At 43.1% G+C, this 26,837-nt stretch overlaps 2 protein-coding genes across 3 annotated transcripts in view; one reads left to right on the top strand and one right to left on the bottom strand.

The window, feature by feature from the left end:
* Positions 1–2,480, top strand: part of LOC139402209 (collagen alpha-1(II) chain-like) — an 86,339-nt gene extending 83,859 nt beyond the window's left edge. For both annotated transcript variants that reach the window (XM_071146315.1, XM_071146316.1), the window contains one exon: positions 2,108–2,480. In XM_071146315.1, the coding sequence (XP_071002416.1) occupies positions 2,108–2,254 (147 nt within the window). In that variant the 3' untranslated portion in view covers positions 2,255–2,480. The remainder of the gene's footprint in view (positions 1–2,107) is intronic.
* Positions 2,481–8,641: 6,161 nt separating this feature from the next.
* Positions 8,642–22,705, bottom strand: LOC139402210 (leucine-rich repeat-containing protein 3-like). The gene is made up of 3 exons (XM_071146318.1): positions 22,635–22,705; positions 9,692–10,174; positions 8,642–9,483 (listed from the first exon to the last, which is right to left on the bottom strand). Exons 2-3 carry the CDS (start codon positions 10,111–10,113, stop codon positions 8,913–8,915), a joined length of 993 nt encoding a protein of 330 aa, XP_071002419.1. The 5' UTR covers positions 10,114–10,174; positions 22,635–22,705; the 3' UTR covers positions 8,642–8,912.
* Positions 22,706–26,837: the final 4,132 nt, after the last annotated feature.

Raw genomic sequence — 26,837 nt, 5'->3', positions numbered from 1 at the left:
GTCTATAACATGTCTGTCCCCTATCAATATCTATAACATGTCTATAACATGTCTGTCCCCTATCAATATCTATAACATGTCTATAACATGTCTGTCCCCTATCAATATCTATAACATGTCTGTCCCCTATCAATGTCTATTACATGTCTGTCCCCTATCAATATCTATAACATGCCTGTCCCTATCAATATCTATAACATGTCTGTCCCTATCGATGTCTATAACATGTCTGTCCCCTATCAATATCTATAACATGTCTATAACATGTCTGTCCCCTATCAATGTCTATAACATGTCTGTCCCCTATCAATATCTATAACATGTCTATAACATGTCTGTCCCCTATCAATATCTATAACATGTCTATAACATGTCTGTCCCCTATCAATATCTATAGCATGTCTGTCCCGTATCAATATCTATATAATGTCTATAACATGTCTGTCCCCTATCAATATCTATAACATGTCTGTCCCCTATCAATGTCTATAACATGTCTGTCCCCTATCAATATCTATAACATGTCTATAACATGTCTGTCCCCTATCAATATCTATAACATGACTGTCCCCTAACAATGTCTATTACATGACTGTCCCCTATCAATATCTATAACATGTCTATAACATGTCTGTCCCCTATCAATGTCTATAACATGTCTGTCCCCTATCAATGTCTATTACATGACTGTCCCCTATCAATATCTATAACATGTCTATAACATGTCTGTCCCCTATCAATGTCTATAACATGTCTGTCCCCTATCAATATCTATAACATGTCTATAACATGTCTGTCCCCTATCAATATCTATAACATGACTGTCCCCTATCAATGTCTATTACATGTCTGTCCCCTATCAATATCTATAACATGACTGTCCCCTATCAATGTCTATTACATGACTGTCCCCTATCAATATCTATAACATGTCTGTCCCCTATCAGTGTCTATAACATGTCTATAACATGTCTATAACATGTCTGTCCCCTATCAATATCTATAACATGACTGTCCCCTATCAATATCTATAACATGTCTATAACATGACTGTCCCCTATCAATGTCTATTACATGACTGTCCCCTATCAATATCTATAACATGTCTGTCCCCTATCAGTGTCTATAACATGTCTATAACATGTCTGTCCCCTATCAATGTCTATAACATGACTGTCCCCTATCAATATCTATAACATGTCTGTCCCCTATCAGTGTCTATAACATGTCTATAACATGTCTGTCCCCTATCAATATCTATAACATGTCTGTCCCCTATCAGTGTCTATAACATGTCTATAACATGTCTGTCCCCTATCAATATCTATAACATGTCTGTCCCCTATCAATATCTATAACATGTCTGTCCCCTATCAATATCTATAACATGTCTATAACATGTCTATAACATGACTGTCCCCTATCAATATTTATATCATGTCTATAACATGTCTATAACATGTCTGTCCCCTATCAATATCGATAACATGTCCGTCCCCTATCAATATCTATAACATGACTGTCCCCTATCAATGTCTATAACATGACTGTCCCCTATCAATGTCTATAACATGTCTGTCCCCTATCAATGTCTATAACATGTCTGTCCCCTATCAATGTCTATAACATGACTGTCCCCTATCAATATCTATAACATGTCTATAACATGTCTATAACATGTCTGTCCCCTATCAATATCTATAACATGTCTGTCCCCTATCAATATCTATAACATGTCTGTCCCCTGTCAATATCTATAACATGTCTGTCCCCTATCAGTGTCTATAACATGTCTGTCCCCTGTCAATATCTATAACATGTCTATAACATGTCTGTCCCCTATCAATATCTATAACATGTCTGTCCCCTGTCAATATCTATAACATGTCTGTCCCCTATCAATATCTATAACATGTCTGTCCCCTATCAATATCTATAACATGTCTGTCCCCTGTCAATATCTATAACATGTCTATAACATGTCTGTCCCCTATCAATATCTATAACATGTCTGTCCCCTATCAATATCTATAACATGTCTGTTCCCTATCAATATCTATAACATGTCTATAACATGTCTATAACATGACTATCTCTCTGTCCCCAGAAACATAAAGGAACGTGGGGAAAGACAGTGATTGAGTACAGATCCCAGAAGACCAGCCGGCTGCCCATCGTGGACATCGCTCCTGTGGATATTGGAGGAGCGGACCAAGAGTTTGGTGTTGACGTCGGCGCAGTTTGCTTCTTGTAAAGAAAGAGGGATGAAAAGAAGGAGAAGTAGAGGGGAAAAACACATCAAATATGAGAGAGAGGAACACACGCTTCTATCAAAAAAGGAAGAATGAAAGAAAGAATAGAGAAAGATCAAGACACTTTTATATAATTTTTTTGTTTAAGTAGAAAGTGCTTTTTCCAACTAAGTCCTGCACTGAATGGCACCGGCAATATTCATCTGGGATTTCGTGGCCTTCCAGTCTCCCTCCATCAGACCCCCCTCCCATGGTGCCCCAGCCCTCCCTCCACCCCCCACCCTGGGAGCACCACCCCACTAACAAGAAGGATCGAGGAGAAGAGGAGAAAAAGGAGAAAGAGGAGAAAGAGGCAGCGTGCCAGACAATGAGTTGGTGTTATTTATTTATTGTTCAGGTGTGGGTCCCAGGTGTGTTAGGACTGAGTGTGTGTAGCCTGTAAAAAGGCCCCACCCACAACAACATACATATTCTATCAGTTCCCCCTTTTCATGTTCCTCCTCTATACCTCCACACCCTAAATATTATACCAATTCCAAACCAAAAAAATCTGGCAGTGTGATAAGTGCAGGTGTTCCTACTTCCAACCGCCGCCCCAGTGTGTATCAGGAAGTTACTGTCTATTATAATAAAGTCAAATGGTGCTATTGTTGTAAAACCAGTCTGTATTCTTTAACAACCAGATACTAATGTATTAGTGACATGTTTATAATGTGTGTACATATATGTATATGTGTGTATACATATATATATATACATATATATATATATATATATATATATATATATATATATATATATATATATATATATATATATATGCATTTTTCAGAGAGTACATTTCACGCTGAGATCATTTTTCAGAGTGGTAAATGTTGCTGCCCCCCCCCCCCCTCCCTCCAACCCAACCCTGACCCTTCTCCGTGGTAAACCCAATGACACAAAAACCATGTCCATAATATATTTTGTAAAGAGACATGTTCAATTCGGAATCAATCCGAGCTCTAAATTTATTTTGTTTTTTTTAATTTTGTTTTAATTATAATATTTTAAGCTACCTCACACACACACACAAAAAGAAAGAAACAACAGAGCAAAGTTAAATCCTGTATCCAAGTTTACAAATCCAGCTTTGGCCATCTTCTCTTTGGTGCATTAGACCCCATGTTGTGAGAAGCCCACCAGAAGTTGACTTTGACCGTTGACCTATCCCACTCCACTTCCTCCCATAAACCCCCTGCTGTCCCCTCACACAGGAAGTACCTTCTGCCCTGGTAGGAAGTACCTCGGCCCTGGCCATGCCCCTCTAGGATCAGGAACGGGATATGGCTTTTTGACTTGATATCACGACTGGACAATCCAGCCCTCATTTACACACAGAGGGAAAGCACCACGACCAGGGCAGAGGGTGTGCATTCGTTTGTGAGGGGGTAGTAAATATATTTTTTAATATTAATAATAATAGTCATATTGTTAATAATAACATCATTACTATTATTATTATTATTATTAAATATGATGATCATGTTTTTGTTACGGTTTTGATTCATGTAAATTGGAAATAAAAGAAAAAAGAACAATTAACAGGCTGAAGTCGCTTTTTATTTTATTGTTGTTGTTGTTGTTGTTGTTGTTTTTGTTTTTGTGGTTGTTATTCACCCCCCATAATGCTCCAGAGAAGAGTGTGTGTGGGGTTGGGTGCTGTGGTGGTGTGGGTGTTTTTGTGGTTGTTATTCACCCCCCCCCATAATGCTCCAGAGAATAAGTTAAACATATCTGGGGAGATTATTTGTTTCTGAAACCTGAAAGTATGATTGAACTTTGTTGTTGTTGTTGTTGTTGACGGTATTATATTCCCAGAGATAGAAGCCGTACCAAATCTAGATTCTGTGTCCTGTATGGGTCTTTCCGTTGGTCTGTGTGTTTGAGCTAAATGCATATCGAGGGGTGGAATGTAGTCAGAACACACAAGGAGAGACCATGGATCACAAGTGGGTGGTACCCCATTTTATTTGTTGTTTCCTTCATTGGAGAGAGTATGCAACATTTTGTGAGGAGGTGCGAAGTTCATATCATGTACTATTTTGTAAAATGTAAAAACCTTTTTTCAAAATGTTCAGATGGTTTTTTAAGCATGCTAGATAAGAGAAGGGAAACATTTCCAACCGCTATCATCAGTAACTGTATGAACTGATTGTCATCCTGTCTTTACATTTTTTTCCCCTTTTCTTTCCTGACCTTTCACCTTTCACCGTAGCAATAAAAGGTAGAAGCATTTCTCTAAACAACACAGAGCCACGTTTCTTTTATTTTTTATACATTTTTTTAATTTTTTCCCCCGTAATTTGGTTTTAAAGTTCATTTATTATTTGATGTATTGGTTCCCGAATCTACGATGTTGTCAATCATTATTCTAACAAAGACGACATTTAAAACAACAGGAGAAAAAAACTAAATCAGCAAGACGAAAATACATCACAAATAAACCCTGTTGTAAAAATGACACAGAAGGAGGCATGCTTGGTTCTTGTTGTCTGGGTTATTGGCATCTCCACAGACCGGTTTTGTCACTCAGGTTGTGGTATTCATTGTAGCCTATGACATAAAACAGTTACACTACAGTTAATGACAGGACAGTGCAATCAATTAAAGGAGTTGGGTTATCATTTAAAGGGACTGTGCTATCATTTAAATTGACAGTGCTATCATTTAAATGAACAGTGCTATCATTTAAATGAACAGTGCTATCATTTAAAGGGACTGTGCAATCATTGAACTTGCCAGTGCTATCATTTTAATTGGCAGTGCTATCATTTTAATTGGCAGTGCTATCATTTTAATTGGCAGTGCTATCATTTTAATTGGCAGTGCTATCATTTTAATTGGCAGTGCTATCATTTTAATTGGCGGTGCTATCATTTTAATTGGCAGTGCTATCATTTTAATTGGCAGTGCTATCATTTTAATTGACAGTGCTATCGTTTCAATTGACAGTGCTATCATTTTAATTGACAGTGCTATCACTTAAATTGACAGTGCTATCATTTTAATTGGCAGTGCTATCATTTTAATTGACAGTGCTATCGTTTCAATTGACAGTGCTATCATTTTAATTGACAGTGCTATCACTTAAATTGACAGTGCTATCACTTAAATTGACAGTGCTATGACTTAAATTGACAGTGCTATCACTTCAATTGACAGTGCTATCATTTAAATTGACAGTGCTATCATTTAACTTGACAGTGCTATCATTTAACTTGACAGTGCTCTCTTTTAAATTGACAGTGCTATCATTTAACTTGACAGTGCTATCATTTAACTTGACAGTGCTCTCTTTTAAATTGACAGTGCTGTCATTTAAATTGACAGTGCTATCATTTAAATTGACAGTGCTATCATTTAAATTGACAGTGCTATCATTTAAAATTGACAGAGTTATCATTTAAATTGACAGTGCTATACCACAACCTGTGCTAGAATGGAACTCTGAATGCCACAACATTACACACACAATACAAAACCTCTTAGGGTTTGTCTGAGACAAAAGGAATAGGAATATCTCCATAGAAACATACCACATATAGGCTATTGTACAAACAGTTTTTTTTTTCATGAAACACATAATATCCTATTCTGATTGATATAGCAACAATATGGTACAGGACTCATTCTCAATCAATAATGTCAGAAAAAAAAAGTCATTCAACGAATTACACATTCACCTGCATGCTTTCATTGAGTTCACGACATTAAGCTATTCAGTCTGGATCGCTGAAGCGTTACAGATTCTGCGATATACATTTTAAGATCCTTTCCCATTGAGCTGGCATGTGCAACGTTTACCGTGAATGTGGTCTCCGCTAAAGCGGGAACATTGCCTTTAAATTTCAATCGGGCTGTAATGCTGAACTTCCATGACTGAATAGAGTCCCTAGTTTCAATCCACGGCGTGTTCGCGGACACTGCATTCACGGTAATAGCTGCATATTTCGGCTCAATTGGAAATATCTCAAAGTCGACTGTCTCTTTAAACTCACTTCACTAACAATAAGAAAGTCCAGGAGGAAAATATAGGACCATAACTTTAACCACACAGACAGAAAACCAGTCCTTAATAAAACATCACTAAGAAGATACGTTAGGATCCACAGAAACAAAGCATTTCCTTAAAAAAAACAAGTTTGTTTCATTCGTCTGATCATTTTTAACAAAGATAAATGTTAATTATTAAATAAATTCTAAATCAGGTCTTCATTTAATTTCTCTGCTTCCGAGACAGCTGATACCCTGCCATCATACACTAGCCTCTCCCACTTGGCCAATTTAGAAATGATTGCTTGTTACGTACTTGATGACTAAAAAAACGGATTCACCACCTGCTTCCTAGGGCCAGGGTAACATTAAAACAGCAGGAAGGAACGGATGTAGTGCAGATTGAGGGATTAGTGGGGTTTAATATAATTCTAACTTTATTTGTATAGCGCTTTTCGATACAAGTAACATGCTTCACATCATAAAATAAAATCACTAAGCATCTTTACAAAAGTGTGTCTTCGATAAGGGATTTAAAAAGAGGCACTGAATCTATAAGCCTGATGTCCCCTGGCAGACCATTCCAAACTCTCGGGCAAATGCCCGATCTCCTTTAGTTTTCAACCTAGACTTTGAATTGGTCAACAGTGGCCTGCCAGAGAATCTCAGGCTGTGTCCTGGCTCGTAGGGCGATAAAACACAGGATATGAATGTAGATGACTGGCTGGTTCAGAGTCAGTGACCTTGTAGAGTGAGAGGTTAAAATAGCCTTCACTGATCATCAAGGGCTGGAGAGAGATAAAGTAGGACTAATCATCCCGAACACTAAACAACATCGCATGCCTTTGGAACCTGATATACAGAATAGAAACAGACAGTCCCTCAGGTTATATGTTTGTAACGATCTGCTATCTGTCTGTCAAAAATAATTTGGTCAAGGTGAGTATTCCCTGTTAAGAGTACAATGGAAGATGAAAGCCACCAGTATTGATGATGAAAGCCACCAGTATTGAAGATGAAAGCCACCAGTATTGAAGATGAAAGCCACCAGTATTGAAGATGAAAGCCACCAGTATTGAAGATGAAAGACACCAGTATTGAAGATGAAAGCCACCAGTATAAAGCCACCAGTATAGAAGATGAAAGCCACCAGTATTGAAGATGAAAGCCACCAGTATAAAGCCACCAGTATTGAAGATGAAAGCCACCAGTATTGAAGATGAACGCCACCAGTATTGAAGATGAAAGCCACCAGTATTGAAGATGAAAGCCACCAGTATTGAAGATGAAAGCCACCAGTATTGAAGATGAAAGCCACCAGTATAAAGCCACCAGTATAGAAGATGAAAGCCACCAGTATTGAAGATGAAAGCCACCAGTATTGAAGATGAAAGCCACCAGTATAAAGCCACCAGTATTGAAGATGAAAGCCACCAGTATAAAGCCACCAGTATTGAAGATGAAAGCCACCAGTATTGAAGATGAAAGCCACCAGTATTGAAGATGAAAGCCACCAGTATTGAAGATGAAAGCCACCAGTATTGAAGATGAAAGCCACCAGTATAAAGCCACCAGTATTGAATATGAAAGCCACCATTATAAAGCCACCAGTATAAAGACACCAGTATTGAATATGAAAGCCACCAGTATAAAGCCACCAGTATGGAAGATGAAAGCCACCAGTATTGAAGATGAAAGCCACCAGTATTGAAGATGAAAGCCACCAGTGTTGATGATGAAAGCCACCAGTATTGAAGATGAAAGCCACCAGTATTGAAGATGAAAGCCACCAGTATTGAAGATGAAAGCCACCAGTATTGAAGATGAAAGCCACCAGTATTGATGATGAAAGCCACCAGTATTGATGATGAAAGCCACCAGTATAAAGCCACCAGTATAAAGCCACCAGTATTGAAGATGAAAGCCACCAGTATTGAAGATGAAAGCCACCAGTATTGATGATGAAAGCCACCAGTATAAAGCCACCAGTATTGATGATGAAAGCCACCAGTATAAAGCCACCAGTATAAAGCCACCAGTATTGAAGATGAAAGCCACCAGTATAAAGCCACCAGTATTGAAGATGAAAGCCACCAGTATTGATGATGAAAGCCACCAGTATTGAAGATGAAAGCCACCAGTATAAAGCCACCAGTATTGAAGATGAAAGCCACCAGTATTGATGATGAAAGCCACCAGTATAAAGCCACCAGTATAAAGCCACCAGTATTGATGATGAAAGCCACCAGTATTGAAGATTAAAGGTGCTGATCAATATTGTCTTCTCTGTTTCTTTCTTCTTCTGGTCTTTCTCTCCATTTGGACAGCGTTAAAGCCGTGCATATGCCAGTGGATACAAAAACCATCTTTTTTTGTATAAATGTAGTTAGGGCAAAAATATATAAATAATTATGGAAAAGTAGTTACAAAAATAAAATGCTGTAATCATTTAATTAAAGTCAAAGTTGTTATAGATAGTCCATTTTCAATTAACAAGCTCAGTCCCAATACAGAGACATGAATTGTCCCTACGGCCTTTTCGTAGGCCTTCTCTTGGTTGTTTTTGTAAAAGGGACTGTGTTCTCAATAACCTACCTGATTAAAGAAAGGCAATAAATAAATAGTTCAGAGACCAGTGCTTATCGTGTCTGTCTCAGTGACTGTTTTCCTCGGACTGGGCAAACTCTTCAGATACTCCAGATGTCTTCTGGTCTCAGCCTGGTTCTGTCTCACGTAGTAGACCACATAAACAATGACCATGAAGAACCACACGAACATGGTCACCAGCATAGCCACATCCGTGGTCTTCCGCTGGAGATTACAGAAGTTCACCCCAGAGTCGAGCAATTTAACCAGCGGTTGACCGGCGTGCTCCCCTGCACCCCCTGGATCCTCCCAGCGACTCACCTCCCCGGCGCTCCTCACAGAGCTCTCACACACGATCCCGTTGACCGTCTCCGGCTCTAGATTTAACGTCTCCACCAGCTCCTGCAGGGTACAGTCGCAGTGCCACGGGTTGTGGTAGAGGCGCGTCTTGGCCCGCGTGGAACTGAACTCGTCCCGGCTGGCCTGGCGTAACAGGTTGTGTGAAAGATCCAGGAGACGGAGCTCTGAGCTCAGGTGGCGCAGGGCCCCGGAGGAGAGGGTGTCGATGCGGTTGTGGGAGAGGTAAAGCTCCCTCAGGTGTGTCAGCTCCCTGAAAGGAAGGTATATAACAAGACGAAGTGTCAGAAACATCATAACTAGACCTGGAACTAAAACCAAAATGGGAGCCAGATATGAATTAAAATGAAAGAAATAGAAAAATATTAATTCATTAATTCATTAATCAATGAATAAATGAACTAATGACAATAATGAAGGTGAAGGTGAATAAAAAAAATCCCAATTGTTATCTTCCTTGCCTAAAGGCGCTCTCGGGGAGCGAGCGGATGTAGTTCCTCTCCAGGTGGAGGGTGACGGTGTCCGGAGGAAGGCCCTGGGGGAACTCACGGAGCCCAGCGTCCGTACACAGCACCATGCTGCTCTCCCACACACAGTGGCAGCTGTCAGGGCACTGGGGGAACACCGGGGAGAGTAGGAGGAGCAGGACCAGCAGGGTGAATGACCAGCCTCCCAGGCCTCGACCCAGGTCTCTCCCAAGCCTTGTCTCCTGACCCAGCCATGTCCTGGTTCCCTGCCCTCTCTCTCTCGCCCTCCCTCTCTCCAGTATTCTCTCTTTCCCAGGCTTTGTGCCCAGCCCTCCTCTCTCCAACACTTTACCCAATCCTCTCCGCAGCCCCAATCCATCTCCTCCATGACATCCAGTCCTCCCGCTGAGGCACATGTCCTCACCATAGCCCCCGACACACCCCAGGTCCAGAGGGAGATGCCAGGGCCAGCAGAGCCTGGTGGAACAGAACAGAAAACAGCATGAGAAGAGGCTATAGAACACACAGAACATCCACAGGAGGTGAGTGGAAAGTTCATACAGTACACCCACATCCACAGATGTTGGAGCGAAAGAACACATGGAAGGAACTTTGATTGGTGGAGAAGAAAAAGAACACATGGAAGGAACTTTGATTTGTGGAGAAGAAAAATAACACTGTAAGCAAATCCACTAAAGAACACACAGAAAACAACTAATTTGGCTTTGAGACAGGAGCTGGATACATTCTGTAGATGTTCACCAGGGAAAGTTGTTTTGTTATGGCAATGATTCAACCCTTACGTGATAAGGACCTTAGGACTTTGAACATAACGACCTGAGGGTTGAAATGTTCTTATAATAATCACTCTTGGGAGTTGGGAGCATCACAAGGGTGTCTCTGTCTCTGTCCATGGTCATAGAGTTTGTTAGGGCACACAGAGAGAGGAGGGGCGAGAGAGAGAGAACGAGAGAGAACGAGAGAGAACGAGAGAGAGAGAGAACGAGAACGAGAGAGAGAGACCGAGAGAGAGAGAACGAGAGAGAGAGAGAGAGAGAGAACGAGAGAGAACGAGAGAGAACGAGAGAGAACGAGAGAGAACGAGAGAGAGAGAACGAGAACGAGAGAGAGAGCGAGAGAGAGAGAGAGAGAACGAGAGAGAGAGAGAGAGAACGAGAGAGAGAACGAGAGAGAACGAGAGAGAACGAGAGAGAGAACGAGAACGAGAGAGAGAGAGCGAGAGAGAGAGAGCGAGAGAGAGAGAGAGAACGAGAGAGAGAGAACGAGAGAGAACGAGAGAACGAGAGAGAACGAGAGAGAACGAGAGAGAACGAGAGAGAACGAGAGAGAACGAGAGAGAGAGAGAGAGAACGAGAGATAACGAGAGAGAGAGAACGAGAGAACGAGAGAGAGAGAACGAGAGAACGAGAGAGAGAGAACGAGAGAACGAGAGAGAGAGACCGAGAGAGAGAGATCGAGAGAGAGAGAGAGAGACCGAGAGAGAGAACGAGAGAGAGAGAGAACGAGAGAGAGAGAACGAGAGAGAGAGAACGAGAGAGAGAACGAGAGAGAACGAGAGAGAGAACGAGAGAGAACGAGAGAGAGAACGAGAGAGAACGAGAGAGAACGAGAGAGAGAGAGAGAGAGAGAACGAGAGAACGAGAAAGCGAGAGAGCGAGAAAGCGAGAGAGAGAGACGAGAGAGAGAGAGAGAGAGAACGAGAGAACGAGAGAGAGAGAGAGAGAGAACAAGAGAGAGAGAGAGAGAGAGTGAGAGAGAGAGAGAGAGAGAGAACAAGAGAGAGAGAGAGAGAGAGAGAGAGAGAGAGAGAGAGAGAGAGAGAGAGAGAGAGAGAGAGAGAGAGAGAGAGAGAGAGAACAAGAGAGAGAGAGAGAGAGAGAGAGAGAGAGAGAGAGAATGGGCGGGAGAAAGAGGTATGTATATATAGACATAAAGACAATTGTCTTTATTATTTTGGAACTTTTATGGTTGTAATGTTTACTGTCAATTTTTTATTGTTTATTTTACTTTTGTTTATTATCTATTTCTGGCAATGTAAACATATGTTTCCAATTTATTTTTTATTTTTTTATTTAACCAGGTAGTCCAGTTGAGAACAAGTTCTCATTTACAACTGCGACCTGGCCAAGATAAAGCAAAGCAGTTCGACACATACAACAACACAGAGTTACACATAGAATAAACAAACATGCAGTCAACAATAGAAAAGGTATATATATATACAGTGTGTGCAAATGTGGTAGGATAAGGGAGGTTAGGCAATAAATAGGCCATTGTGGCGAAGTAATTACAATATAGCAATTAAACACTGGAATGATAGATGTGCAAAAGATGAATGTGCAAGTAGAGGTACTGGGGTGCAAAGGAGCAAGATAAATAAATACATACAGTATGGGGATGAGGTAGTTGGATGGGCTATTTACAGATGGGCTATGTACAGGTGCAGTGATCTGTGAGCTGCTCTGACAGCTGCTGATTAAAGCTAGTGAGAGCCTGGAAGGAGAGTTTACAGTCTAACCAGACACCTAGGTATTTGTAGTTGTCCACATATTCTAAGTCAGAACCGTTCAGAGTAGTGATGCTGGACGGGCGGGCAGGTGCGGGCAGCGATCGGTTGAAGAGCATGCATTTAGTTTTACTTGCATTTAAAGAGCAGTTGGATGCCACGGAAGGAGAGTTGTATGGCATTGAAACTTGTCTGGAGGTTAGTGTCCAAAGAAGGGCCAGAAGAATACAGAATGGTGTCGTCTGCGTAGAGGTGGATCAGAGAATCACCAGCAGCAAGAGCGACACCATTGATGTATACAGAGAAGAGGGTTGGCCCGAGAATTGAACCCTGCGGAACTCCCATAGAGACCGCCAGAGGTTCAGACAACAGGCCCTCCGATTTGACACACTGAACTCTATCAGAGAGGTAGTTGGTGAACCAGGCGAAGGCAATCATTTGAGAAACCAAGGCTGTTGAGTCTCCCAATAAAATGTGGTGACTGACAGAGTCGAAAGCCTTAGCCAGGTCCATGAAGACGGCTGCACAGTAATGTCTCTTATCGATGGCGATTATAATATCATTCAGGACCTTGATAGTGGCTGAGGTGCGCCCAGGACCAGCTCTGAAACCAGATTGCATTAGAAACCAATTTCATCCAATTCTACCAAATTTTTTTTATACCAAATGATTGAAATGACTCTGACAGTGACCAAATGAGAGTATTAAAACAACATGGTCATCAATTCCCAGTGAAGAGACACACAGATTTTACAATATAATATATATATATATATATATAAACTCAGCAAAAAAAATAAAATGTCCTCTCACTGTCAACTGTGTTCATTTTCAGCAAACTTAACATGTAAATATTTGTATGAACATAAGATTCAACAGCTGAGACATAAACTGAACAAGTTCCACAGACATGTGACTAACAGAAATGGAATAATGTGTCCCTGAACAAAGGCAGGGGGATAAAGTAACAGTCAGTATATGGTGTGGCCACCAGCTGCATTAAGTACTGCGGTGCATCTCCTCCTCGTGGACTGCACCAGATTTGCCAGTTCTTGCTGTGAGATGTTACCCCACTCTTCCACCAAGGCACCTGCAAGTTCCCTGACATTTATGGGGGAAATGGCCCTAGCCCTCACCCTCCGATCCAACAGGTCCCAGACGTGCTCAATGGGATTGAGATCCGGGTTCTTCGTTGACCATGGCAGAACACTGACATTCCTGTCTTGCAGGAAATCACGCACAGAACGAGCAGTATGGCTGGTGGTATTGTCATGATGGAAGGTCATGTCAGGATGAGAATGCAGGAAGGGTATCACATGAGGGAGGAGGATGTCTTTCCTGTAACGCACAGCGTTGAGATTGCCTGCAATGACAACAAGCTCAGCCGGTGTGTCTGGTGAGGACCTGCCTTACAACAGGCCTACAAGCCCTCAGTCCAGCCTCTCTCAGCCTATTGTGGACAGTCTGAGCACTGATGGAGGGATTGTGCGTTCCTGGCCACGTCTGCAGTCCTCATGCCTCATTGCAGCATGCCTAAGGCACGTTCACGCAGATGAGCAGGGACCCTGGGCATCTTTCTTTTGGTGTTTTTCAGAGTCAGTAGAAAGGCCTCCTTAGTGTCCTAAGTTTTCATAACTGTGACCTTCATTGCCTATCGTCTGTAAGCTGTTAGTGTCTTAACGACCGTTCTACAGGTGCACGTTCATTAATTGTTTATGGTTCATTGAACAAGCATGGGAAACAGAGTTTAAACCCTTTACAATGAAGAGCTGTGAAGTTATTTGGATTTTTACGAATTATCTTTGAAAGACAGGGTCTTTAGTAAAATCGTAAAATAAAGAAAAACCCTTAAATGAGTAGGTGTATCCAAACTTTTGACTGGTACTATATATATATATATACATATATTTATTTTTTAAGCAGTAGGTATTTGTATTTGAAAGCCGCAACCAACCATAGAAATATAATCCATAGATGGAAGTTCTGGCAGCCATTGACAGGACTGGCAGCCATTGACAGGACTGGCAGCCATTGACAGGACTGGCAACCATTGCCAGGACTGGCAGCCATTTCTAGTGTACCCATGAGTTTAAAGGATTACTTCCAGGAGTTCATCTGACTCTGGGGAAGTACATCAATAGCCTCATTGCCAAAATCCTAAAGTATTATTTTAACAGTCAAAATTGCCAGAGTTAGAGGTTCCAAAAGGATTCTATGGATTATATGTCTATGGCCACAAACCACAAAGCAACAAGCTGTTCTATATTTGGCACAGTCGCTACCCAAATTGCAGTCTTCCCGACTGTAAGTGCTTGTGATGAAATGTAATCCCAAGAAATTGTTTATAAACTAGTGATTCCCTTGGCTAAATGATGCTCTCCGGTCTAGTATAACTAGTGATTCTCTGTGGCTAAATGATGCTCTCTGGTCTAGTATAACTAGTGATTCTCTGTGGCTAAATGATGCTCTCTGGTCTAGTATAACTAGTGATTCTCTGTGGCTAAATGATGCTCTCTGGTCTAGTATAACTAGTGATTCTCTGTGGCTAAATGATGCTCTCGTGGTCTAGTATTTTGAATGATGTATGGTCTGTTCATACAGGAAAGAATATCATTTTGGGGGCAAAATTATTAAAATGTATCAGGGGGTGCTTCAGCCCCTCCAGCAACCCTCCTTCCGGCAGCTATGCAGGAGACAGAGGAGATTAAGGTTCAGGACAATAAAGGTCACTGGGTAAAGGGGAATAAAAAATACAGATTAAGCCTGTTCGTCTGAAAAATCCTCCTGGTCACATAGTCACAACTAGCTACCGAAGGCCCATAGAGAGAGGATGACATTAATGGTTACATCTCATTGTTATGAAGGAAATGGCCATCACTTGTATTTATTTATTATTCAATAACCAGCCACATATTATAGACTAGTTCCTATATAGTGCACTACTTCAGTAACCTAGTTCCTATTTAGTTACCTAGTTCCTATATAGTGCACTACTTCAGTAACCTAGTTCCTATTTAGTGCACTACTTTAGTAACCTAGTTCCTATATAGTGCACTACTATAGTAACCTAGTTCCTATATAGTGCCCTACTTTAGTAACCTAGTTCCTATATAGTGCACTACTTTAGTAACCTAGTTCCTATATAGTGCACTACTTTAGTAACCTAGTTCCTATATAGTGCACTACTTTAGTAACCTAGTTCCTATTTAGTTACCTAGTTCCTATATAGTGCACTACTTTAGTAACCTAGTTCCTATATAGTGCACTACTTTAGTAACCTAGTTCCTATATAGTGCACTACTTTAGTAACCTAGTTCCTATATAGTGCACTACTTTAGTTACCTAGTTCCTATTTAGTTACCTAGTTCCTATATAGTGCACTACTTTAGTTACCTAGTTCCTATTTAGTAACCTAGTTCCTATATAGTGCACTACTTTAGTTACCTAGTTCCTATTTAGTTACCTAGTTCCTATATAGTGCACTACTTTAGTAACCTAGTTCCTATATAGTGCACTACTTTAGTTACCTAGTTCCTATATAGTGCACTACTTTAGTAACCTAGTTCCTATATAATGCACTACTTTAGTAACCTAGTTCCTATATAGTGCACTACTTTAGTAACCTAGTTCCTATATAGTGCACTACTTTAGTTACCTAGTTCCTATATAGTGCACTACTTTAGTAACCTAGTTCCTATATAGTGCACTACTTCATCTACTGGGCCAAGAGAAGAAGAAGAAGAGGAGGCCGGAAACTACAATCTATACTGACCTCTCTTACTGCTATGAATCATCAGATTTACTGGTTGCAGTAAATGGGAGTTGTCAGAAAGACAATCCTCATATTTTTCCTATAACGTGACAATATGGATCTGAGAACTGTACAAATAATTAGTCTGTGACATCAATATATACAATACAGTATACATCTTTTTTTAAATGAATCAATACAGTAATTATTAAATCTGTATGTAAAACATTTACGTTTGACATTTTATCCAGAGTGCCGCACAGTGCATTCATCTTAAGATAGCTAGGTGAGACAACCCCACATCACAGTCTACACCTGCATTGTTTGCTGTTTGGGGTTTTTAGGCTGTGTTTCTGTACAGCACGTTGTGTCATCAGCTGATGTAAGAAGGGCTTTATAAAATACATTTCATTGACTGATTTGATTCAAATATAAAGTACATCACCATTCCATTCCAGCTAAACAACAGATCGGTTTTTTTACCTAAAAAAAAACACACATTTTAATACACATCTAAAATCTGTAAATAAAAAACACTAATAGAACACTAATATTTTACACACATGAAGGTACCCAGAACCCATCATTTCTGATTCAAAAAAATTTAAAAAAATATTTTGTGGATATAGCATTTTGGAAATAAACTCTTCACATTCTCTCTTTCATACATACATGACAATATTTCAACACAACAAACATTACCAGCATCTTATCCCATCTCCTGCCTCTACATACCCTCTCCCTCTCCCTCCCACTCACCCTCCCTACACACCCTCTATCTATCCATCCCTCCCTCTCCCTCTCCCTCCCACTCACCCTCCCTACACACCCTCTATCTATCCATCCCTCCCTCTCTCTCTCCCTCCCACTCACCCTCCCTACACACCCTCTATCTATCCATCCCTCCCTCTCCCTCTCCCTCCCACTCACCCTCCCTACACACCCTATATCTATCCATCCCTCCCTCTCCCTCTCCCTCCCACTCACCCTCCCTACACACCCTCTATCTATCCATCCCTCCCTCTCTCTCTCCCTCCCACTCACCCTCCATCCATCCATCCCTCCCTCCCTCCCTCCCACTCACCCTCCCACGCACCTATGCACCCTCTATCTATCCATCCCTCCCTCCCTCCCACTCACCCTCCCTACACACCCTCTATCTATCCATCCCTCCCTCCCACTCACCCTCCCTACACACCCTCTATCTATCTATCCCTCCCTCTATCCATCCATCCCATCCCTCCCTCCCTCCCACACACACATCTGACAAGCATGACATTACATTCATCTACACTCTCTCTCATTAATTGACCATTGAATCCACCTCCCAACAGATCATCCTAACTCATGTTCCAGTGATGATACATCTCTGTGTTTTATAGTAGTCAGGGACATTAACTGCGTTCCAAATTACACCCTATTCCCTATATAGTACCACAGTGTACAACCAGGGCCCTGGTCAAACGTAGTGCACATTACAGGGACTAAGGAGCCGTTTGGGAATCAGACTGCGACATTAGACACAGTGGGATGTGTGAGTACCACTGCTGATACACTATACCAGACCAGCACATTAATCCTCCCTCACAGTGTCCATAAGCACACAGCTAGAAGAGATACAGATCCTGGGCTGTGGGCTGGGCTGTGGTTGGGCTGTGGGCTGGGCTGTGGTTGGGTTGTGGTTGGGCTGTGGTTGGGCTGTGGGCTGGGCTGTGGTTGGGCTGTGGTTGGGCTGTGGGCTGGGCTGTGGGCTGGGCTGTGGTTGGGTTGTGGTTGGGCTGTGGTTGGGCTGTGGGCTGGGCTGTGGTTGGGCTGTGGTTGGGCTGTAGGCTGGGCTGTGGGCTGGGCTGTGGGCTGGGCTGTGGGCTGGGCTGTGGCTGGGCTGTGGCTGGGCTGTGGCTGGGCTGGGCTGTGGTTGGGCTGTGGGCTGGGCTGGGCTGTGGGCTGGGCTGTGGGCTGGGCTGGGCTGTGGCTGGGCTGGGCTGTGGGCTGGGCTGTGGCTGTGGGCTGTGGGCTGGGCTGTGGGCTGGGCTGTGGGCTGTGGGCTGGGCTGTGGGCTGGGCTGTGGGCTGGGCTGTGGGCTGGGCTGTGGGCTGGGCTGTGTCTGGGTTGTGGGCTGGGCTGTGGCTGGGTTGTGGCTGGGTTGTGGGCTGGGCTGTGGGCTGGGCTGTGGGCTGAGCTGTGTCTGGGTTGTTGGCTGTGGGCTGGGTTGTGTCTGGGTTGTGGGCTGGGTTGTGGGCTGGGCTGTGTCTGGGTTGTGGGCTGGGCTGTGTCTGGGTTGTGGGCTGGGCTGTGGGCTGGGCTGTGTCTGGGTTGTGTCTGGGTTGTGGGCTGGGTTGTGTCTGGGTTGTGGGCTGGGTTGTGTCTGGGTTGTGGGCTGGGTTGTGTCTGGGTTGTGGGCTGGGTTGTGGGCTGGGTTGTGGGCTGGGTTGTGGGCTGGGTTGTGGCTGGGCTGTTGGCTGGGTATTGGGCTGGGTTGTGTCTGGGTTGTGGGCGGGTATTGGGATGGGTTGTGGGCTGGGTTGGGCTGGGCTGTGGGCTGGGTTGTGTCTGGTTTGTGGCTGGGTATTGGGCTGGGTTGTGTCTGGGTTGTGGGCGGGTATTGGGATGGGTTGTGGGCTGGGTTGTGCTGGGCTGGGTGGTGACTGGGTTGTGGGCTGGGTTGGGCTGGGTTGTGGCCGGGTATTGGGCTGGGTTGTGGGCTGGGTATTGGGCTGGGCTGTGGGCTGGGTTGTGGCTGGCTTGTGGCTGGGTTGTGCTGGGCTGGGTGGTGACTGGGTTGTGGGCTGGGTTGGGCTGGGTTGTGGCCGGGTATTGGGCTGGGTTGTGGGCTGGGTATTGGGCTGGGCTGTGGGCTGGGTTGTGGCTGGCTTGTGGCTGGGTTGTGGGCTGGGTTGGGCTGTGAGCTGATTTGTGGCTGGGTTGTGGGCTGGGCTGTGGTTGGATTGTGGGTTGTGAGCTGTGGGCTGGGTTGTGACTGGGTTGTGGGTTGTGGACTGGGCTGTGGCTGGGTGGTGCTGGTGAATATGACATGCGTTTGCCCTAGTTGGAGCTATCTAGTGTGGATAATTACACAGCTGGAAGAGACACAGCTTGGGCTGGGGACTGGGTTGGGTTGATGTTACAGTATTTAAAACCCACCACTAATGTGCGTGGCCAAAGAGCTCTATGTTCATGTTATCTGACCATAGCACCACTTGGAGTTTGCTAAACGGCATTGGCACTTGGAACTCCGAGCGGTGCAATGGGCAGATGACATGAAAATAGAGCTCTTGGGCCACGCATACCAGTGGTGGGTTTGGTGTTCAAAAACAGAAGCATACCTACTGTAAAATATGGTGGTGGATCTTTGATGTCATGGGTCTGTTCTGCTTCCACTGGTCCTGGGGTCCTTGGTAAGGTCAACGGCATCATGAACTTTACCCGGTACCAAGACATTTTAGGCCATTTTGCAATGGCCATGTCAGCCTCCCAACGTGTTCTCCAAGCTCTTAAAAATTCTAGAAAAAGCCTCAGTGTTGTTATCCTCCCAAGGGGAGGGTGCTGAAGTATTGAAAACAGGGGTGCCAATAATATTTTTATTTTTTTATTTTTTATTACTTATTAAATAAAATCTCTTTCTCTAAGCAATTGTATTAGTATAAAATATTATAATTTATACATGTTTTTGTTTGTTGCATACAATATATTTCCATCTTTGCATTATTTTTTGCTTATCTTTGTCAAGGGGGCCATTACTTTTGGCCCTGACTGTAGTCCATGGTCAGAAGTAGCCTGGTCTGGGCTGTACACTATCTTCTTGTCAAGACAGGGAAAAGAAAACTATACTGTAGCATGTTGGTGACGGTGTAGAAAAATGCATTAGTCCAATGATTATATCCGAGTCTTGGTTAGAATCTGTGTAGAGTATCTACTGTGTTGTATGTCATCTCTCTCCTGTCCCAGCAAGGAAGAGCAAACGATGGTAGCAAGACTCCACTGTTAGAGTCTGATCTATAACTGCAGGAGAATGTTCCGTGTTTGTTTATGCCGTGGTTCGAGACCTGGCCTCAGTTGGTGCTGGGCCAGCAAGGAGAAACAAAGTTCAGTCCGAATGTGATGTAAGACTATGTGCTGTAAAAACAGACTGGATACTACGCATCTCTTGGCTCAGTCGGTAAAAACAAACTACGATAGGAATACTCTTCAGTCAGTATCAGTCAGACTGCAGGAGAATATATTGCATGATCGTATCTGAGTTGGTTAGAATCTGGGCTTGGGTTTTATCAGCGAGGAAAATCAAACTTCAATGCAGAATATGACTGCAGGAGAATAGAGAACATCTGTTCGGTGTGTTTATCAAATGAAGGGACAAATCACTCAACATGTGACATGTGCCTTAGCCAGGGAAATAGAACACCCGTCGTACACTTTTCAACACATTCGTCCATTTACCAAGTGGTGATTGGTATCCTCGTCTGGTTCTGGTTAGAATCCAGGCTGAAATATCAGCGGTGTATTTGTTTCATTTGTTCGTGTATTGCATTTTTTTATTAAATATTTGAGTGATTCAAGTAGACACTTTTATTAAAATGATTCTTTATATAATCATAATCCTCTTCATCATTACAAATCCTATCCTATATAAGGGACGTTTTTCCATTTCGCAGTCCACATCGATCTACATTCTGGTTTGACATAGATGGGATAGCTGGTAACGTCACGAAAACGACGCATACTCTTCAACGGGGCTGAAATCTGAGAGTTGTTTTGATTCTGGATGGCCAGATAGCTACTAACAATGACAAGAAACTGTCATGTGGGGAATCGTAAGTTACGGATTTCAGCTAGTTTCATCTTGTTTCATGTCTGATTTTGAGGTGTTTTGACTGATTTCTTGTCAATGCTGATATGGCTCAAATTCGCTAGCTAACCAACTAATGTAACAATGTGTTTGAGAGACATCAGTGCTCATTGTGAAAATATATTTATGTTTTTAATAAACATTGGAGATGAAATATACTGTAGTTGTCAATCTGAGCAGTGGCCACACACACACACACACACACACACACACACACGTACGTATGTACACACACACACGTACTATCAGAGGCCATAAGAATGTCCACCGAGTGAGTCCCATGTACTGCATGTCTGTCTAACTGCCTGACAGACAGAAAGTAGCTTCAGTGCATTATAAACCCGTTATAAACCCGTTATAAAGTTCTGTTAGAAGAAAGCAGCAATTCAGGGAAAGCTACCACACCAATTAACACAATTGAAAACAATCAATGCATTTTGTGGAACCCACAAGAATGACAATTAGAGAGAGTGAGTGTGAAAGAGAGAGATAGGAGAGAAAGAAAGCGAGAAGGATATAATCGAGCGCGAGAAAGGAGAAATGACAGGCTCAGCCAATGCTGTTATCACTTCCATTTCCCCAGGGCAATTAATGAGGAGAGAGAGAGAAAGAGAGAGAGAAAGATAAATAGGGAGAAAAGAGATTGAGAGATAGGAAGAAAAGAAAGAGAGCGAGAGAGAGAGAGAAATAGAGAGAGAGAGAAAAATGGGGAGAAGAGAGAGAGAAATAGGGAGGAGAGAAAGAGAAATGGGGAGAAGAGAGAGAGAAATAGGGAGAAGAGAGAGAGAAATAGGGAGAAGAGAGAAAAAAGAGAGAAATAGGGAGAAAATAGAGAGAGCAAGAGAGAGAGAGAAGTAGGGAGAAGAGAGAGAGAAATAGGGAGAAGAGAGAGAGAGAAAGAAGAGAGAGAAATAGGGAGAAAATAGAGAGAGCAAGAGAGAGAGAGAAATAGGGAGAAGAGAGAGAGAAATAGGGAGGAGAGAGAGAAAATAGGGAGAAGAGAGAGAGAAATAGGGAGAAGAGAGAGAGAGAGAAATAGGGAGGAGAGAGAGAGAGAGAAATAGGGAGGAGAGAGAGAAAATAGGGAGGAGAGAGAGAGAGAGAAATAGGGAGGAGAGAGAGAAAATAGGGAGAAGAGAGAGAGAGAAAGAAGAGAGAGAAATAAAGGAGAGAGAGAAAGAGAGACATAGGGAGAAGAGAGAGAGAGAGAGAGGGGGAAAAATAGGGAGAAGAGAGAGAGAGAGAGAGAGAGAGAGAGAGAGAGAGAGAATGTAGGAGAAACAGTGAGACTGGCACAAACAGTGAATGATACCTTCCTAGTGAGGAACATGCAATTGACCATTTAGTCTCAGCTACACCATCTGTATGAATGAACGTTCTATTAGCAGAAGTTACTGGCTCAATTTACAGCTTGTTATGGAATTCATTCAACAGTCATTTATTTTCCTTTTAAACCCTATACCCTTTAGCAACTGGTGTATAGTCTACTGTAAAGTGGTATTAGTCTACTGTATAGAAGTAATATAATAGACAAGTAATATAATAATTTAGCTGGAAAATAAATAATTCCATGTTTTAAATCAGTCTCAAAATCTCAAAATCATGTAGTTGTTAGGTTGACATAGGCTAATGGGATAATCATGCAATAATCATTGCAGAAAATGTTACTTAAAAACACTTGTATAAGAAATCACTTTAACCCATAGTTTGGTAATAATAAAGAAATAGGTGATGAATTCAACCCAGAGACAATTATGCTGCATCTAATATGTCAATAAATAATTATGAAAACAGAAAAGATAATTGAATTTCCTACCTGTGACACGTAATTAACCGCCAAAATTCTTCTTCAAGTTGGAATCCACACGCGAAGATGTTGACTACGAGGTTCGGTCTGACTCTGATGTGTCCGACACGGATTTGTAATGTGGCTATTCTTTAATATGACAGCGCGTCAAACATTAATCCGGTTGTCATCATAGAACAATTCTGTCACTGTTATCACATCTCTCTCTCTCTCTCTCTCTCTCTCTCTCTCTCTCTCTCTCTCTCTTTCTCTCTCTCTCTCTCTCTCTCTCTCTTTCTCTTTCTCCCTCTTTCTCTCTTAAAGGGGCCGTTGTGTGATGTGTTGTCCCTCCCTCTTAAAGGTGCCGTTGTGTGATGTGTTGTCCCTCCCTCTTAAAGGGGCCGTTGTGTGATGTGTTGTCCCTCCCTCTTAAAGGGGCCGTTGTGTGATGTTTTGTACCTCCCTTGTGGAAAATATGAGACATACAGCAAGCAGTCTGTGTATCACCTCCCCCATTAGTTACAATTATATACATTTAACACCATGAAGTCAAATACAAAAATCTGATTTGGTGTTTACACATTTTTGTTTCCGCCAAATAAACATTGAGAGGAAAATAGAAAGTAGGCTGAAATCAAATAATCCAAGAGTATTGATTGGGCTATTGATTATTGATTGTAAAACCCATCTATCTGGTCAGTCCACCAGTCATGTCGTGACCTGAAGAAAACGTTTAGATGAGTCTTCAAGTAAATCCAAAGTTGCTGCTAAAACACAAACAGGTCGTGCTGAGTGACTGTGAGTGACTGTGAGTGACTGTGAGTGACAGTGACTGTGGGTGACTGTGGGTGACTGTGAGTGACTGTGAGTGACTGTGGGTGACTGAGTGACTGTGAGTGACTGTGAGTGACTGAGTGACTGTGAGTGACTGTGAGTGACTGTGAGTGACTGTGAGTGACTGAGTGACTGTGAGTGACTGTGAGTGACTGAGTGACTGTGAGTGACTGTGAGTGACTGTGAGTGACTGAGTGACTGTGAGTGACTGTGAGTGACTGTGAGTGACTGAGTGACTGTGGGTGACTGTGAGTGACTGTGAGTGACTGTGGGTGGCTGTGAGTGACTGTGAGTGACTGTGGGTGACTGTGGGTGACTGTGAGTGACTGTGAGTGACTGTGAGTGACTGTGGGTGACTGTGAGTGACTGTGAGTGACTGTGAGTGACTGTGAGTGACTGTGAGAAACACAGACCGATGGATGGGCAGACTCACAGGCAGGCAGGAGAACATTACAGGAGAGGAGATGTCGCCTCTCTTCCCCGTCTTTGTCACACTCCATCCCATCACTCGTATCGATGAGGAATTTGACACAATGTTGTTTGACCCTGTCTGGAACAGTAGACACATGTTGCTGACTTGTTGAACATTTATAAACAACGTATACACACACACACACACACACAAATTGTTGGGGATTAATCAGAATAGTTGGGTAACATAGATAAGATGTTTTATTTTCATTATATGCGTGTGACTTACTTCTCATTTAGAATGTATCTTGTTGTACTATAGTGCTGGCCGGTTGCAGTTCTCTGTTCTCTGTCAGGGTTCAGTTACTTGGGCCGCAGAGAGGGGAGGGGTCAAGCTTGTATTTTACTATATGTAAACATATGTAAACATATATTTTAAACCATGTGAAGGGGTGATTGAGGGGGAACCAATTATCTCTTGGCTCCACAATGTCTGTGTGCCAGTCACTGTGTCTCCGTGAGCTTGTCCAGAATGGGAGTGTCTAAAATGACAATTGATATATATCCTAATGTCTTGGTACTATGTTGTACCAAGAACGAGAAGTAGAACCTCGTTTTAGGAGAGCAAACGGAACGATAATTTATAGCCAATGCTGTCTGGCTATGGAATACTCCTCTCTCAAGTAAAGTCTTCCTTTGTAATGTTCTTAAGATCTGTTATTCGTCATGTGAGTTGAGATGGGTGTGTCTGGGCTATAAATGATACTAAGAACTGTTTTGTAAGCACTCTCAGAGAATTCATTTATAGACACTGAATTGATCTGAGAGTCACAGGGTTGTGATGGAGCTCATAATAATTAAAGATGGACTTTATGATAACTCTGACTTGTGTGGTGGTTTGCTCTCATGATTTTGTAAATACAGGAAATTTCCACTACAAAATGCACGCACTCACGCACGCACGCACACACACACACATACATATAGTGGAGTCACAAATTATTGACACCCTTGATATATAATGACTGTATGAAATAATAATTAAAATACTGAGCTATATTGTATGCTACATTTGTTTTGTGGGAAATGTTATTTATTTGTCAGAAATATATCCATCTGCACCCCACAGCATCCATCTGCACCCCACAGCATCCATCTGCGCCCCACAGCATCCATCTGCACCCCACAGCATCCATATGCGCCCCACAGCATCCATCTGCACCCCACAGCATCCATCTGCACCCCACAGCATCCATCTGCACCCCACAGCATCCATATGCGCCCCACAGCATCCATCTGCGCCCCACAGCATCCATCTGCACCCCACAGCATCCATCTGCACCCCACAGCATCCATCTGCACCCCACAGCCTCCATCTGCACCCCATGGTTTAGGACGGTAATCTCATTCCCAAACACTTCCTCCTAATGCACAATAGCCTGGTGGAGGTTATGGTTGAAGTAGCCTTCAGTTCAGAGTATTTTGTGACAGATGTAACAGTAGAGCAGCTGGCCAGCGTGAGATTTAGTTCTGGGTGCTGAGATTATGCAGAGTATACTGTACAAAGAGGAAACACTCACCACAGGGGTCTCCCCAGGGGAAAGGACTCTACTGGCTGACAGCCTCAGTGACGCATATTTCATTCTCCTCCTACCTGCCATCCTCCCTCTCCTAACTTACATCCTCCCTCTACTACCTGACATCCTCCCTCTCCTACCTGACATCCTCCCTCTCCTACCTGACATCCTCCTTCTCTTACCTGACATCCTCCCTCTCCTACCTGACATCCTCCCTCTCCTTACCTGACATCCTCCTTCTCCTACCTGACATCCTCCTTCTCCTACCTGACATCCTCCTTCTACTACCTGACATCCTCCTTCTCCTACCTGACATCCTCCCTCTCCTACCTGACATCCTCCTTCTCCTACTTGACATCCTCCTTCTCCTACCTGACAATCTCCTTCTCCTACCTGACATCCTCCCTCTCCTACCTAACATCTTCCCTCTCCTACCTGACATCCTCCCTCTCGTACCTGACATCCTCCCTCTCCTACCTGACATCCTCCCTCTCCTACCTGACATCCTCCTTATCCTACCTGACATCCTCCCTCTCCTACCTGACATCCTCCCTCTACTACCTAACATCCTCCTTCTCCTACCTGACATCCTCCCTTTCTTACCTGACATCCTCCCTCTACCACCTAACATCCTCCCTCTCCTACCTGACATCCTCCCTCTCCTACCTGACATCCTCCCTCTACTACCTAACATCCTCCCTCTCCTACCTGACATCCTCCCTCTCCTACCTAACATCCTCCCTCTCCTACCTGACATCCTCCCTCTCCTACCTGGCATCCTCCCTCTCCTACCTGACATCCTCCCTCTCCTACCTGACATCCTCCTTATCCTACCTGACATCCTCCCTCTACTACCTGGCATCCTCCTTCTCCTACCTGACATCCTCCTTCTCCTACCTGACATCCTCCCTCTCCTACCTGACATCCTCCCTCTACTACCTAACATCCTCCTTCTCCTACCTGACATCCTCCCTTTCTTACCTGATATCCTCCCTCTACTACCTAACATCCTCCCTCTCCTACCTGACATCCTCCCTCTCCTACCTGACATCCTCCCTCTACTACCTAACATCCTCCCTCTCCTACCTAACATCCTCCCTCTCCTACCTGACATCCTCCCTCTCCTACCTGGCATCCTCCCTCTCCTACCTGAAATCCTCCCTTTCCTACCTGACATCCTCCCTCTCCTACCTGTCCAACAGCCATCAACAGATTTAAAACTATTCTATTTTTCATATATAATATATGTGATATCCTTGGTTTTTTTTCTCCTCTTCCCATGCAAACCTTAATATTAGCATTCAATAGGATATCACAGAAAATGCATAATCTCAGAATCCAGACCCAAATCTGTCAGGAGAGACTCAAACATACAACCTGTCCTCTTCCTACTAGGTTCCAGCAATGATGT

Source organism: Oncorhynchus clarkii, unplaced genomic scaffold (assembly GCF_045791955.1).
Source record: "Oncorhynchus clarkii lewisi isolate Uvic-CL-2024 unplaced genomic scaffold, UVic_Ocla_1.0 unplaced_contig_4274_pilon_pilon, whole genome shotgun sequence".
NCBI lineage: Eukaryota > Metazoa > Chordata > Actinopteri > Salmoniformes > Salmonidae > Oncorhynchus > Oncorhynchus clarkii.
This window is presented reverse-complemented; position numbering and strand designations above follow the sequence as displayed.

Bases quoted from the DNA above. Each gene is read 5' to 3' on its own strand.
- LOC139402210 (XM_071146318.1), bottom strand. From the start codon at position 10,113: ATGTGCCTCAGCGGGAGGACTGGATGTCATGGAGGAGATGGATTGGGG. The intron at 9,484-9,691 runs GCAAGGAAGATA...CCTTCCTTTCAG, and splicing joins CTCCCCGAGAGCGCCTTTAG to GGAGCTGACACACCTGAGGG.